Raw genomic sequence first — 15,791 nt, 5'->3', positions numbered from 1 at the left:
GACCCTATAATTTTCAGGGTTAAGGTTGTGAAGTGTGAAAAACTATTTTTACTTGTAAATTATTGTAAAAAACGTGGGAATGTATGCCCACATACTTTAGCTAATAGTGAAGAAGACTTAAGAATAGTTGTGTTATTGTTGATATGTGAGGTTTTTCGAAAGACAATCATTTTATTTTTTGTAAACTTTCATGATGTGGCTTTATATAAAGAGCATTCCGTGTGTGATCACAAACATAGTGAAAAAAAAAGAAGTGAAGTAATAATATCAGTATCCCTCTATTCCTCTCTTTACATGCAATCATTTTGTGTTATAGTTACGAAACCAAACAGTGTGATATTTTACACTCGTTTCACTCATGTCCTTAGCAAAGTTATATCTATAACTTTTGCCTATTTATAACTTAAATATGCTTTTTAGTGTAATGGTTTATAGATGTTTTTCTTTATTTATAAATGTGAAGTCTTAGTTAAATGAACATTTTGAATCTCGTGAATAACAAGTTTGGTACCAATTTATTTTCCTCATCACTTAATAATATATTTGTTTAAATTAAAAAAAAAATTGGGAATTGCTATGGTTTCACATATGAGTGACAAATCCTTGCAAAGTAGCCTTCTTATTTTTGTAAGTGGTTAATAGTTGGATTAGTTAAGAACGTTCACTTGTGGATTAATAATTAATATGGCTTAGCGGTATTCATTTTCAATTTAAGTGAGAAGTTTTAAGTTCGATTCTCATGAGAATTGACCCACATTATTATGAATGGTCCAGTGTGAAACTTAGCTTACTCTCACACCCCTTAGTATAAATATTATTGTTTAGTAAAAAAAACATTCATTATTATATATGAGGTCTCGAGTTTATTTTTACCTTCATATCCTTTGCGAAAGATAAAGCTTTATGAAATTAAGTAAATAAAATGAGGAGTAGGATGAACGGCCATCAAGACAATTTACCACTTACGGAACTTTGTTAGATTCATATGTTGGATGAGAATCTTGATGTGTTTGCCTTTCCTCTCACTTGGGTCGTCATCCAATCGAAGAAGATGGTTGCTCGATAAAGGAGTGGGTCTGGAATGCTGGTGATTGTTTAATTTAAATTAGTGATTTCAGCTTGTGACTGGTGATTTTGTGGCATATTTGGGGGGGGGGGGGGGGCCAGGAACCAATTACTGTGGAACGGTAAGCTGGAATCTTCAAACTCTTTAGCAGCTGAAGTTGTTGCGTGGTAGCAGGATTTTGTCCGGCTTTCTTTTCTTATGTCGAACAAGAGCTCAGAGTCACCAACAACATATTTGGATGAGACCTCCCTTGTGGTTTCCACAAACTTAACGTCGATGGAGCTTGGTGTTGTGACCAAAAATAAATAAAAATAGGCGGAGTTGGGGTGGTGATTCGAAATGATGCTGGTTAGTTTCTTGCAGCCCGCTCCTGTAGTTTTCATCATGTGTTTATTGCCGCTGCAGACTGAGGCTTGGCGACCAGGGAGGGTTTGGCGCTGGCTTCAGAAAGGGGGATTACAAAACTTAATTGTCTAAAGCCAGGACGAAGCTACAGATTTGTATAAATGGAGCTATCTTCAAACAATTAAAAAACTAAAAAATTTACTGAACAAAACGCTTATATATATTAATTCATAAAGTTTTCATACAAAACAATTAGAATTATTGTTGGCGAAGTCAGTCACATTGATACCAATTAACATATAGGTTATGTATAGGAAATTAATTGTAGTTTAATTAGAGCTGGTCATTGGGATGCAAAACTGTACAATTTGTGTACATACATACATACGTGTGTGTATATATATATATATATATGATCAAAAACTGAGTGGGGGCATCCGCTCCAGGCCTATAGTGGCTCCATCCATGTCAAAAGCAACTCTCTCCAAATTGCAGCTGCTATGCGAGAAACCACCAGACTTAATAGCTGATTTGTTGTTAGTGGTTCGAGATCATTCATGGTTCGAGAAACCACCAGACTTAATACCTGATTTGTTGTTTGAAGAATGTAATGGCTAGTCTGGTGGTAGTAGCTTGCTTTGTAGTGGCTGTTGTACTTCCTCTCTTCTTATTAAAAAAAAATTGTAAGATTACACAGATATTTCATGATACATGATACTTTGATGTTCTCAAAATTTTAATTACACACAAAGCAGTGACAAAATGATGAAACAAGTAATATTTCATATGTGCCAATCACATATGCTTTCAACATGTCACAGAAATAAACAACTTATAACTTATTTGATTGAAGGTCGTTTCCTTATTTTTCTTTTATTGCATCTCAAATAGCCCAATTTCTAGCTGCAAATTTATAGAATTATATTCCGGTGATTCCTCTCAAGAAATCCCTCTAAGACGACCTTCTTCTTCCATTCTTCGGAATTCATATCCATGGCCCGCGGGGTATTAACATTGGAACTGGAATTATGGTGAGGGTATCCAGATCCATCAGCAGCAGTAGTGGTGGCGGCCGCCGCTGATCTTAAGCGCGGGAGCAAGTAAAACCATGCGGACGTACAAAGAATAGCACACAAACGACCCCATACTAACATAATAATCAACGTCACCAAAATAATAGACATACCAATCAGTGGATCCAAATTCTTCCTGTTGGCTGCAGTACTCGACTCTCCCTTTGCCTTAGCCTTCCCCCTATTATTATTTTTCGATCCGGGGTTGTTGGACACGGTAGTCGACCACGACCACGACGAATATTGTTTACTAAAATTGTGTGCCACGGACGGAGTCACCGGCGCCCCCTGTTGAGTTTGGCTTTCGCGAGCGGGGAAAGACACGGAGTGCGACACTGTCCGAGTACGCGACGTGCGCGTCCTGGCCTCCTGTCCAGCCGGTGAATCTGGTTGGCTTTGGCTGCTAGGTGGTCCTTTTCTTCCTGCAATAGTTGTACTTGTTCTTAGTGAATCAATCTTCCTGCAAAATCGCTTTTGACACGTGCCAACCTTAGGGGACTCCAAATGTTTCCTACTTTCGAGGTTGATCGTGTTGGTCTGCAGTGCACAAATAATTTATTATGTGAAGTGATACTGGGGGAGCAAAATCAAACTTAAAACCTTGAATCTAACCGTCAATGCTCTTAAGTCTTATCTACGAGCGAATAAATATTAATTAGGGTAAATTACATTTTCATACTTCATATTTGGGCTCTATTTCAATTCATTTCAACATCTTTAAAACATTTCAGTTTCATACCTTAAGTACTATTTTATTTCAAAATAATACATCCGTTACATTTTCCATCTATTGATCCGTTAAATACTGACGTGGCTGCCACATATATGTCAGGTGGCTGCCAAATGTCTGCCACGTGGCAAATAAAATAAAATTTTAATTTGTTTCAAAAACCTGCATTTTTACAACAAAAAAAAAAACCCAACGACCCACATCTGCAAGAAGAAGAAGAAGAGGGAGGAAGAAAGAAAGAAAGAAAATCACCCCAGCAACCAACTCAAAGTAATTTCAAAACTCACCCACATTGAAAATCACCATATCGCAGAGGGAGGAGGATCGCGGGGGAGAGGGGGGAGCTGGGTCTCTGGCGGGGGGGGGGGGGGGGGGTTGGTTTTTTTTTTTTTTCTTTTCTTCCTCCCTCCTCTTCCTCTTCTTCTTCCTGCTGCAGATTTCTTCTTCGGGTCATGGGTGGGTGGGTGGGGTTATTTTTTTCTTTTCTTCCTCCCTCATCCTCTTCCTCTTCTTCTTCCTACTGAAAATCACCAGATCGCGAAGGGAGGAGGGTCACGCGGGGGAGAGGGGGGAGCTGGGTCTCTGGCCAGGGGGGAGGGGGGGACGGGTTCTTCCTCCCTCCTCCTCTTCCTCTTCTTCTTCCTGCTGAAAATCACAAGATCGCGAAGGGATGAGGGTCATGCGGGGAGAGGGGGGAGTTGGGTCTCTGGTCGTCAGGGGGGGTTGGTTTTTTTTTGTAAAAATTCAGGTTTTTTTAAAAAAATTTAAAAATTATTTTTGTTTGCCACGTGGTATATATTTGTGGCAATCACGTCAGCATTTAACGGATCAATGAATGGAAAATGTAACGAATATATTATTTTGAAATAAAATAGTACTTAAGGTATGAAGTGAAATGTTTTAAAGATGTTGTAAGGAATTAAAATATAGATGAAAGTGTAATTTACCCTATTAATTACTATACCTGTGGAGGGTTATGGTTAATAGGGGTCTGCGGGTCTGAGACGATGGGAGGAGGCTCAGCCTCTTCCCGACTTGGAGTCCCTGGCGGCTCCCCATCGGTGGTGGCCGGAAGTACTTCTTCGGAGTTAGAGACGAGGTTACCAGACTTTGACTTTGACTTTGACTTGGTCTGCAAGCTGGAAAACTTGACCACCTTGGACGGACGTTCCCTTTTGTCGGTGACGGTGGTACCGGAGGTGTCGATGGGGACGGTTCTGGCGGCGGACTTCTTGGTGCGAAACCTCCAGCTTGACCAAGAAATCAAATAACAGCTGCGTTGACTAGTAATACTAGTTGAATGTTCACCCTTCATATCAATCGTACGGTCATCGCGATTATCTTCTCTGGTATAGTTAGCTTCCTTTCGGATGAGGGGGGGCGACTTTGATCTCATACTCCGTCTGCGACTCGTTTGCCTGGAAAATCCGAAGCAAGCGAGAAACAAACTGTGTTTTGGTTTGGAAGTGGACGGAGTAGGAGTGGTTATAGGACTAGGAGTGGGAGTAATGGTTTTCTTTTGGATTTCTGCCATGGAAATCATGAGATAAGGGAGGAGGGGTAGGCATGGAGATGGATCATGGAATGGATGGCTTCCAACTTTGAAGAAAATACCAGCAGGTTTGCTCGCTCTAATGCTCGACCTTAATACCTTGAATTTTACACATAATTCACTATTTTTGTGATGAAAATTAATTTAGTCCCACTTGGTGTATTTTATTCTTATTTTTAATGGTGGCGTTGTTTATTGCTAATTCGGATGTGTAACAATATTAAAATGGATTTGGTTATGACTTGAGAATTAGGGATGCATGACTTTTAGACTTTGGTGGCTAATTAAGAAGAACAAATCCACAAGACCTTCCAGACGGAAAGGGATCCTCTTCGGTTACTTTCAACCAAATCCTGCACATCCATCAATCTAGAATCCAACGGCTACAAATAGTGGGACCTTTTAAAAGTTATAGTAACTTAGCTTCTACATTAATCCACACTAGCCTTTATGCAGGCGCGTACACGCATGCGAAAGCCTTTTTTTTTAATCACGGCGTGCTACGCGCAACATACGTAGTTTTTTTTTTTTTCACTGTGCAATTGTCAAGAAGCATGATTTTTTTTCCCCAATTAATGATACCGATCATTATGAACAACAAAAATAATGTAAGAACCTTTTGATAGGTTCATTTAAAAGATTTGAAAGTGCCGGAAACTTTGTGTAAGGTAAAAAAAATTGGTGCGTGAAAATTACTTTTCAAAAAAAAAAATGTAATAAATAATAATTAAATGTTTGTACAAACTAACATACAATATCTACATTTTTCATTTTGTGAAACAAATACAGATACTTTAATAAAACCTTTCGTATATAACTGAATCCCGTGGACTGCAAATATAGGCCACATGCTTAATTTTAGTTGTAAGGTATATTTAGCAACATCTCATAAAATTGTTCTATAGCGGTGCTCCAAAATTACATTTTTCCCGACTACCTGCAAATGCAAAGAAGTTATCAATCTCTACAACTTGTAAAATGGAAGTAAGACAATTAACATGGTACGATTAATTCAAAGTGATAAATTGTAAGCTTCAATGGAAACCAAATGGTAGAAGAAAATGCAATTGACCACTTCTTTACGATGAAGAGGGAGAGCATTGATGGATATGTTAGGGATTTCTTCTAAAAAGGTATTACAAACAAACAGCCAAATACTTAAACTCTGCAACTTTGATAAATTGATCACCTATTGAGTAAGCCTATGAAGCCTATGAAGCCAAGAAAATGGATAATTGATTTTTGTCATAAAATATAGCAAATCAAGATGACATTTAGAAGTTAGGATAAGTGGAAAAGTGATGCAAGAAAATGGGTACTGACAAAGCAGATACTATAGCCTTGCACATGGGTTTAATTGCTTAAAGGTTCAAGAATTTACATTGGTTTAGGATGTAATATCCAATATTTCCATAAGCCTCTCCACGTAATTTTTAAAATAACAAAACTCTTGAACAGTATTAGTGACAAATAAAATTCAAAATATCTAATTCGGACGAAGCAAGATAACCAATGCCTCTAAGTCAACACTAAGAAGCAAACCACCAAATTCTATTGTTAACCAAAATCTAACCTCTAAGTCAAATTGATCTGCAGAGGAATCTCCACTCACCGGTACCCCTAATATCCTCCCTTTACATAGTAAATGAACAAAAAACTACCAAAAAAAGAAAAAGAAATCAAATGTAGTTTTTGAATGCCCACCATTGATTTCAATAATCTCGTCATCCTCTTCTTCTGAATTTGTAATATGTACACACGTTGAAAAAATCTACTTATATTTCCAAATACAACATAAAATAATTTAGTAAACTTGGAAAGCAAAAATAAGTAGGAGATAAAGAAAAGAAAGATGAAGAAAATAAAAATAAGAAATTTATTTAACTGATTGTATTATGATTCGATTCAATGATAATTACACATTTACATAAAACTTTTGAATTAACCTGTCATCTCTTTCCACATTGCTTTGACATTTATCCTATCTAAGATCCCACCTGCTATCAAATCAAACCTTGATTTGATGAGAAACGAACTTATGCATGAAAAAACATTCATGAGAAGTCTTGCATTGTGGTCCAAGAGAAACAAACTGAATCAGTTTTAGATACTTGCAAGCCTTCAGTGACACACCCCGACCCAGGGGGTCCAGACGTGATTCTCCTTCGTTTCTCAACCATTTTCTTCGTATTTTATACCAAAATGAAGCCCCAAACATGTAGAATCACGATAGACTAGCTTAAGGCTCTAAAAATCAAGAAATCTCACCGGAAAATTTCCAAGAAAATCGGCCAAAGTTGAACCACGTGATCCCGACGTCCAAATCCTTCAAACGAAGTACTCCGAGCCTCCTTGGGACCTCACTAAGCTCACTACAAGCTTAGAATTCCCTGAAAATCAACATTTTACGTTTGCATGAACAGTGACAAAAAATGGAGGTTCGGGTTTCACGTGATTCCGAGGGTTTCACTTCCTAAAACTAGTACCAATCAACTTGAAATGACTCAAAGATGAAGATACATACCTTGGTTGCCTCGATCCACCGAGATTTGAGGGGTTTTGTGTGAGGCCGGAAAAACCAGTCCGGCGAGCCGAGGTTGAAGATGGTGCGCGTGGGGGGCACGTGTCCCCGTGCCTGTCATGGCATGTGGGGGCGCGTGGGACATCCAAAAATTTTTCTAAAAATTTCTCGACGTCCGTGACGTCGAGTAGGTCGATGTGATATATTCATATACCCAAATTGAGCATCGTATGAGAAGTTATTTCGAATTATTGGTTATGTGTTTAAAATTAACGTTTTTATAGTTGTTTCGCATATAGGTGACACCTATCCCGAGGACGAGCGCATCCAGGGACGTCACAGGGATTACGACCCATCGACTTATCAGTGAGTGGGCAGTTTTGATTTCGTATTACCTATATACAATTGTTTTTCCCCAGAAAATACGTTTATATGAAAATTATGAATTTATTTGCCATGCATGAAATTGTTGAGATATTTAGCTTGATAATTGATGCTTATATATGTGAATTGACGTGGTGGACGCACAGGTGAGTTTTATTATTATTCAGCTGAGTTATTTTATATGAATTGCATTGAAAACTCATAACCTGCACTTAGGTGTTAGTGCTTATATTGTTATTCACCACACCGTACGCTCGTCTTGGATCCAAGTAGGTGGATGTCGTACAGACCATGTGAGGGTTCCGACATGCTAGTCGTACAGATCATTAGATGTGATTCCGACTAGTGGGTGACCTTAGTTATGCGCGCTGATGATTGATGAGGGAAGCACTAGAGCGTAATTATACACCTGTCGTCGTACAGACTACTATATGTAGTTCCGAGTGACGTGCAGAGTTGGACCGTACAGGTCACCGAGGTGACTCCGGTTGGATTAGATGTTGAGCTTTAGAATCAGCCGTACAGGACCATTGTAGGGTCTCCGGTTGACGTATTATTTCACCTGATTGATATTGATGCATTCTGATTATATTTTGGGCATGGCATATCATTTCTGAGATGTTGTGATGATGGATATGAGTTGAGTTTTGATGTTGCGTATATATATATATGTATGTATGTATGTATGGTTATATACTATTTTCTGGGAAAGTATACAGGTTTTTACGGTGAGGGGTTAGAAATGTTTAAATGAACTGTTTTGGCAAACTCTTTGGTTTTACTGACCCACTCATTTTGTTTTGCGCCCCTCCAGGTTCTAGTTAGCGGTTGGTGGCTCTCGAGGTCTTATTCCGGCTTTCTAACAGACTCTTGACATGTAGGACTCACCTGAGGGTGATGTACTTTTATTTTAGTCCTACTTGACTGCACTGAAACCTATGCTCTGAATTTATGTGTTTATCTTAACTCGTCCTGTTATTCTAGTAGGTTGTTCTGCTAGAGTTTGGTTTGAATTCCTTATTGCGTATGTTATTGTTTTGCTTCCGTGTCGCACTTATGGTTACGTCACGCCCCCGTGACGGCCAGCACGCCTGGACCCCCTGGGTCGGGGTGTGTCAGTTATACATTTTAGTTCCTCTCGGGTGCATCGCATAAGCTGAACAATGCGCTTCATCCAAAATTTCCTTCTTTAATTCCTCATTATTCGGAACATACATTCTGTTTTCCTGCATAAGCATACCATTCGACCATTTTATTATTGGCCGGGTATGAAAAGGGAAATTGCAGATTATGTGAGTAGATGTATTATTTGCCATCAAGTTAAAGCAGAAAGAAAGAAGCCATTTGGGCGAATGCAGCCACTTCCCGTTCCCCAGTGGAAATGGGAAAATGTAACCATGGATTTCGTGTATAAACTTCCTCGTACACGAAATGGATTCGATGGTATTTGGGTGATTGTGGATCGACTTACCAAGTCAGCGCATTTCATTCCAGTAAGGGAGAAGTATCCTTTGAATAAATTGGCTAAATTGTTCATTACGAAGATTGTGAAGTATCATGGAGTTCCGGTGAATATTATTTCTGATCGAGACCCAAAATTTACTTCTAAATTCTGGGTGGCTTTTCAGGAAGCTCTGATACCAAACTGACACACCCCGACCCAGGGGGTCCAGGCATGATGGCCAGCACGCCTGGACCCCTTGGGTCGGGGTGTGTCATTCAACTAGAAACAATGCGTTGTTTAATTTGGTGTACACGATTAAAGATACAATAGCAATAGCAAATTCAACGGAGAGATTGAGAGGAAGAGTTACCATCAGCATCGTCAACAGCCATTTCCACATCTTGCAAGTTATCAGTCCCTTTGTCATAGCCTCCTTTTGATGCTAAAATCAAAATTAAATTACATAAAAATTAAATAAATATACAAACCCATACATACAGTAATTAAATATAATTCTGATCGGAGTAATTAGTCAAGTGGCAAAAAAATTGAATGTAGAAATACCAAGAAAATTGATGGAGTAATTAATTACCATCTTCAAAACGGGGCATGTACTGCATACCTGTCTTCTTTAAATACTGGTATGTGAATTCTAGGTCTAGAGCAGCACGATCAATATATTTTTTTTGCTATGGAAAAGCATGATCGCGTCGTGCGTTTTCATCCTCCCCTCTCATGCTGTAGATTTTAGTTTTTTGTGGCATTTTTTTGTGTGGTTTCAGTTTTGACGCCACTTTTTTATTTTTTAGTGTTTTCTGTTATTATCTAAAACAAAATAAATTAAATATGTGTTTAAGGAAATACCCTTGGTATTATAATCTGTTTTTTTTATGGGTGGTTGTAATTTTTTTTGTATCAGGGACTATTGTGTCTAGTTATTTTTTATGAAGCCTTGAGACACCAAAATTTATTTATGACTTTCTAATATTAAAGATTAATATTATTCACGTAATCCTTAATTTGGTGAGTTTGATTAATTTAAATGATACGAATATTTTATTAAATTCTCAGGAAAATATTTACATCTCTTGCTATAGCATTGAAAAAATAAATAAATGAAGAAACATCATGCCCCATATTTAGTTGCAACGGAAGCCATCGGGTGAGTTACTTCATTATATTAACGACAAAGTATAAGAAGTCAACTGACTCCAATTGTCTGGTCATCTGGAAGACATCATCAATTACGGCGTCACTCGTTTGCATCCACTTTCAACTCACCTCGCAACATTACAAGAATCAGACTCATAATTAGGAAAAAAATTTAGTTATGAAGGAAACACGGATAATATATCACGTGTTTTTATATAAGTGATAGAAAATTTTAATTTTTAAGTTATTAACCTTTTAACACACATAACCCACCATTTGTAGAGGGATACGTGATGTATCATTTCGTGTGACGGGAACACTAAAAAATCTCTCTATAATTAGGCCCGTGTGTTATACTCCATTTTATCCAAACTCATCAAATTTACCGCTTTAGTAAGTCATTGAGATTAACTTAGTGATGAGAGTAGGTAAGAAGATAGATGAGAGAAGAAAAGTTAGAGTTCGAAACCCTCCATTTATCTAAACTCAAATTTACAATTTTAGTAAGTTACTAAGATTAATCTAGTAGTGAGGGTGGGTAAGAAGATAAATGAGAGAAGGAAAGTTAAGAGTTCGAAACCCTCCATCTCCATGTATCCAAACTCAAATTTACAGTTTTAGCAAGTCACTGAGATTAACCTAGTGGTGAGGGTGGGTAAGAAGATAGATGAGAGAAGGAAAATTAGAATTTGAAACCCTCCATTATATCCCAGAGGAAATTCCAATATTTTTTTCTTATGAGAAACTAATATATTATTCATATATTTTAAAAGGATATAGGATTTGTTCAATGATGTGACACTGAATTTCCAGCTACTTTCATTAATAAAAACGTTTTCCAGATAAATTAAAGAAAAAAAAATATTTATTAACAAGTAATCTCTAAAGATCTGCTGGGGCATTTTAAATCTTGAACTTTAAGACGTGTGGTTGCATGCCATTCACGTCTTGCTTGATTTGAAGTAGATGTCCAAGCCTCAAAGGACAAAAGGAAAAATAAGACAAACATATCTGTTGTTTATAACTAAAAACCCAACTGTGAAATAGTAAGTACTAGTTTTGAGTTGACGAATTAAGTTTCGAATATGTTACCAAATAAGTAATTAAATTAAGGGACTAATTACATTTCACACCTTTCATGTTTGACACGTTCACGTTTCACATATAATGAAAATGCTAAAAGGTATAGTATTACTCATTTTCTTTAATGATGGCATACATGACGTCATTTTAAGGTATTTTTTGTGAAATAAAATATATTTAAATCATATTTTGTAAATCATAAGATGTGATTGTTGATAATTAAATTATTACTTAAGGGTTGGTTAACAAGCTTATTTCCATTAGTTACACATCAAATCATTTGCAAATTTGGTCTAACTAACATTACTCGTCATTTTATCATACAAATATCATAATTATGTATAAAAGAATAAAATCAAATTGAAAACTATTTAGTCACTCGTATAAATTAACTAAATTAAATTAAAATAAATTATAATTATTGCATTTTCTTGGGTTTTGTTTTGTTTCTGTATATTTAACTACAAGTGATGGTGAAAAATGGAAGAATTGAATGTTAACCACCTAGAAGCCTTTTTTTGGTTTTTGGTTTAGCAAATAGATATAAAAACTAGAAATAGTGCCCGCACGTTGCTGCGGGATTAGAAAATGTATGAGAAAATATGTTTCAAAAGGATAAAATAATATAGATATTTATAGAATGATCAAGTTTGAATGAAGGGTGCAGAACCATTTGTATAGAAAATGAGAACAAAGGGATTAAATTCAAATAGAGGAAGAGGTATTATGATGTTAGTAAACAGAAAATTGACCTATGTTTTAAAGAAAATTTTTGAGAGTCTAATATAAGTTCCTATATTTCCGTTGTTTTCCTTGTTCATTCACAAACCCAAAAAAAATCTTCTGTTTACTTTATCCAACCATTGAACTTTTATAGAGTCAATAAAGAACACTAACCTCAATTGGGAGCAAAAGAGTGCTCCACCATCACATGATTGAGTTTTATAAGGTCTTCCATGTTTACAAAACATTCATAACTAAATTTATTAAAGGCTCAACTTTGTACATGGAATAGAATGCTACACAGCAAATTAGAAACAACAGAAAAACAAAAACAAAAATGAGAAAATGATACGGTTATGCACCCTTGGAAGAATGCAAATCGAGAACTGTAATTTTCTTTGGAGCCAAAAACAATTAAATGGTCAAAAAGCCATGAAAAAAGTTGAAAACCCACAAAAAACCAAAATCTTATATGATTTTCCTTATACTAATCACACAACGAAAACTACAAATAACAAAACAGGAAAAAAATGAAAACGATATGGCAATGCATTGTTGGTAGGATCCATATTGATAATTGTAATTTTACTGTGGGGCGAAAATGATGAAATGGTCAATGGAAACATGATAGACAGATTGAAAAAGAAAAATTGAAGCCAAGGAAAATCTTGAAAATTCACAAAAATCCAAAATCCTATAGGAGTGTGTAAATGGCAAAATTCAAACAGGTTGAATAAAAGCAACACTTGAAATAATTTAAACAATGACATTGTTAATCAAGAGTTAATTCATTAGTATTTTATCTGTAAAAGTGAAGTGAAACATGTAAAAAGATGGATCAGATATAGCTAGTTAGATGCCTCTTTGTAATATAGAGACAAAGTATGCTGAGTTATTTCAGCCTTCATCATTTGGAGAAATAATCATCACTTCCATCTTTTCTCTTCAGAGGAATTGGTTGCTACCAATTTATACACAAAAACTTTCTCCTTTTGACGTATTGTGAACACATGGCTAATTGGTTGGTTGTCTAATGAGAGGTTTGAGTTGGACATACAAAAGTATAGATGAAGATGTTCTCATTGAAGATATACTTTGTACATATGTCCCCCTTAACTCATCAATGGTCAAGCAAGGAATAAGCTATGTATTCAGATTAGGTAAAAAGAAGATCGTTTGTATATACATACATTGGTAGCAACGAATTCCTCTGAAGAGAAAGGTTAGTAAATATTGAATTTAAACGGGAATCAGCAAAGAAAAGAAAGTTAAGAAAAACATACCATTAAGTCATTCCATTGTAGTTGAGGATTTAGGCCATACCTAATAATCTTTGCTTTTATACCGTGCTTAAACATATTTGTTGTAGCTGCAACTTGGTTGTTGAATTTGTCATGTGTCTTCTTTTCATTGAATCTGCGGAGGAAGAGGTTAACATCTCACTGTACATTGAAAAAGCAATTGTAAAAACTTTGTTTATTAGAACATGTTTAATCTCTTTGAAAATGTTTGAATTCTTTTTTTAATTTAGGTAGAAAATTGGAAATGGATATATACTATATGTTTAAGGAAATATTAAAAAATAGGATAGGCAGATGGAATAGTTTTGAGGCTTTACCATAATTAAAATCAATGTGCAATTGCAGCATTTATTTCCTATGTAAGCAAACTAAAAACAGTAGTTCCAATGAAGGTAACCTGCATTTGGTTGAACAAAAGTGGGTAAGAATATTAATGTAGCAGTAAGAAAGTATTTAACAAAAGAAGGTGATCAAATGATAACTATATAAATTGCTCAATATGTATTCATGATTATAAACAAATTATTGTAAATTTTGTAACACGTCTTTAAATACTATATTTTTTGTATAATTGTTTAAATTGTTTTCTCCATTTCCTATCAATATTTTTAAACCTTTTCTTGATGTAACTCTAGATAATGCAACATATAATTGACCATGAGTAAAAACAGGTTCAGGAAGATATAATCCAACTTGTTTCAAAGATTGTCCTTGGCTTTTATTAATGGTCATTGCATAACATGGTCTAACTGGAAATTGGCGTCTTTTTAAAATAAAAGGCCATTTGCTTTCAGTTGCTGCAAGAGTGATTCTTGGTATGAAAACTTTGTGACCAATATTAGTTCCAGCAAGAATTTTAGCCTCAATAATTCTATCAAATAATTGTGTCACAATCAATCTAGTTCCATTGCATAAACCCAAAGATTGGTTTAAATTTCGTAATAACATAATTGGCATTCCCACTTTTAAAATGAGATTGTGTGTAGGCAAACCGTTGAAATCAAGTTTGTTTAAAAATTCTGTAGGATACATTGTTTCAAGATTTTCAAAATTTCCATTTGAAGAACACAAAGAATCATAACTTAAAAATGTATGATGTTCTCTAGGTAATAAATTAGTTATATAATCATTTACATCCGACACAGTTGTGTTTCGAGGTGTAATAATAGCTCGTTCTCTTAGATATACAAAATCGTCAAAAGAATTTTCAAAATTGGGAAAAGTTGCACAAGAGATTGCAGCAATTGGGTTTGTGGAAGAATGGATTATTAAATCTTTAGGTATTTCAATCACAGATGTATCAATGTCATTTGAATCATTTAGTGCATCTATGTTATCAATTTCTCCATCACCTACTTTTAAAATCCAATTTGCAAAATCTTTGATTTTTTGTTTTTCATCAATGCTTATATCATTTCTTAACAACCTCATATTTTCTTTTAAACGAAAAATTTTAAAATGTGGCCACAAATAAGAATTGTTTAAAGAAGCATTTATTATATCTTCTTTGTTTGCTCCAGGAATAACAGGTAATATTTGTCGAAAATCACCTCCTAATAAAAGGGGTTTACCACCAAATGGAACAATGTTATTCGGAGCATGTAAATGTGATAGAATATCAGAAAGTGATTTATCCAATGCTTCAAAACAATATTTATGATTCATAGGTGCCTCATCCCATATAATCAAATCAGTTTTTTCAATTAATGTGGCAAGATGAGTTTTTTTCTTTATTGGACAAATTGATGTATCAGTAATAACCAACGGAATTTTAAACCTAGAGTGAGCTGTTCTACCATTTGGTAATAATAATGATGCTATTCCTGATGATGCCACAGCTAAAACAATTTTGCCTTCAGATCTAAGCTTACTTATAATTGTATCCCATAAAAATGTTTTTCCAGTACCTCTATGGCCATAGACAAAAAATAATCCTTGTTTTCTTGTATTTACAGTATCTATAACAGTATCATATACATATTTTTGTTCTTCATTAAGTTGTGATTTCAATATTTCATGTTTTCTATATAATTCTTGACAATCATAATTTAATTCTTCTCTTAAAAGTTTATTTTTTATTTCTAGCATCTTTTTTTCATCAGGCATTGGCAAACAATGTTTTTGCAAAGAGCTAGATGCATTGTTAAAAAGTAATTCTAGCTCAAATAAGACAGAATTTTTTAGTTCATCTTCCGGAACAATCATATTAGGAATTGCAAAAGTTTTTTGCAGCTTGTATAAAATATCGTCATACATATTTTTCCAATGAGTATCAAAAAGAATTTCAGGATTTGCAACATCGCAAAACAAAACAATTGTAACAAATAATTGTCTTAACTGAGGAGATGATGCAACATGTGTAGCAGTTGATAAAGCATCTAACCATTCTTTATCATCACCTAATAATCCTAATGATT

The 15,791-nt window shown here is 35.3% G+C and overlaps 2 protein-coding genes, 1 long non-coding RNA gene and 1 other non-coding gene across 4 annotated transcripts; all 4 read right to left on the bottom strand.

Annotated features, from left to right (window-relative positions):
- Positions 1-2,048: 2,048 nt before the first annotated feature.
- Positions 2,049-4,890, bottom strand: LOC108172072 (flocculation protein FLO11-like). Its single transcript, XM_029091968.2, has 2 exons — positions 4,179-4,890; positions 2,049-3,021 (listed from the first exon to the last, which is right to left on the bottom strand). The coding sequence occupies exons 1-2, from the start codon at positions 4,755-4,757 to the stop codon at positions 2,323-2,325; spliced, it is 1,278 nt and encodes a 425-aa protein (XP_028947801.2). The 5' UTR covers positions 4,758-4,890; the 3' UTR covers positions 2,049-2,322.
- Positions 4,891-12,243: 7,353 nt separating this feature from the next.
- LOC139190526 (uncharacterized) lies at positions 12,244-12,555 on the bottom strand. Its single transcript, XR_011574790.1, has 2 exons — positions 12,426-12,555; positions 12,244-12,327 (listed from the first exon to the last, which is right to left on the bottom strand). It is a non-coding gene; the product is annotated as an uncharacterized lncRNA (long non-coding RNA).
- Positions 12,556-12,906: 351 nt separating this feature from the next.
- LOC114823210 (small nucleolar RNA Z103) lies at positions 12,907-13,009 on the bottom strand. Its single transcript, XR_003768283.1, has one exon. It is a non-coding gene; the product is annotated as a small nucleolar RNA Z103 (small nucleolar RNA).
- Positions 13,010-13,737: 728 nt separating this feature from the next.
- LOC139190413 (uncharacterized) lies at positions 13,738-14,805 on the bottom strand. The gene has a single exon (XM_070810681.1). The coding sequence runs from the start codon at positions 14,803-14,805 to the stop codon at positions 13,897-13,899; it is 909 nt and encodes a 302-aa protein (XP_070666782.1). The 3' UTR covers positions 13,738-13,896.
- Between the last annotated feature and the right edge of the window lie 986 nt (positions 14,806-15,791).

The sequence above is a fragment of the Malus domestica genome, chromosome 13 (assembly GCF_042453785.1).
Source record: "Malus domestica chromosome 13, GDT2T_hap1".
In the NCBI taxonomy this organism is placed as follows: domain Eukaryota; kingdom Viridiplantae; phylum Streptophyta; class Magnoliopsida; order Rosales; family Rosaceae; genus Malus; species Malus domestica.
This window is presented reverse-complemented; position numbering and strand designations above follow the sequence as displayed.

What these genes read in the sequence shown, in the direction of transcription:
- LOC139190413 (XM_070810681.1), bottom strand. Translation starts at nt 14,805, where the DNA reads ATGAGGTTGTTAAGAAATGATATAAGCATTGATGAAAAACAAAAAATC.
- LOC108172072 (XM_029091968.2), bottom strand. Translation starts at nt 4,757, where the DNA reads ATGATTTCCATGGCAGAAATCCAAAAGAAAACCATTACTCCCACTCCT. An exon ending in TTAACCATAACCCTCCACAG is followed by an intron (nt 3,022 to 4,178) that starts GTATAGTAATTA and finishes TGTGCACTGCAG; the next exon opens with ACCAACACGATCAACCTCGA.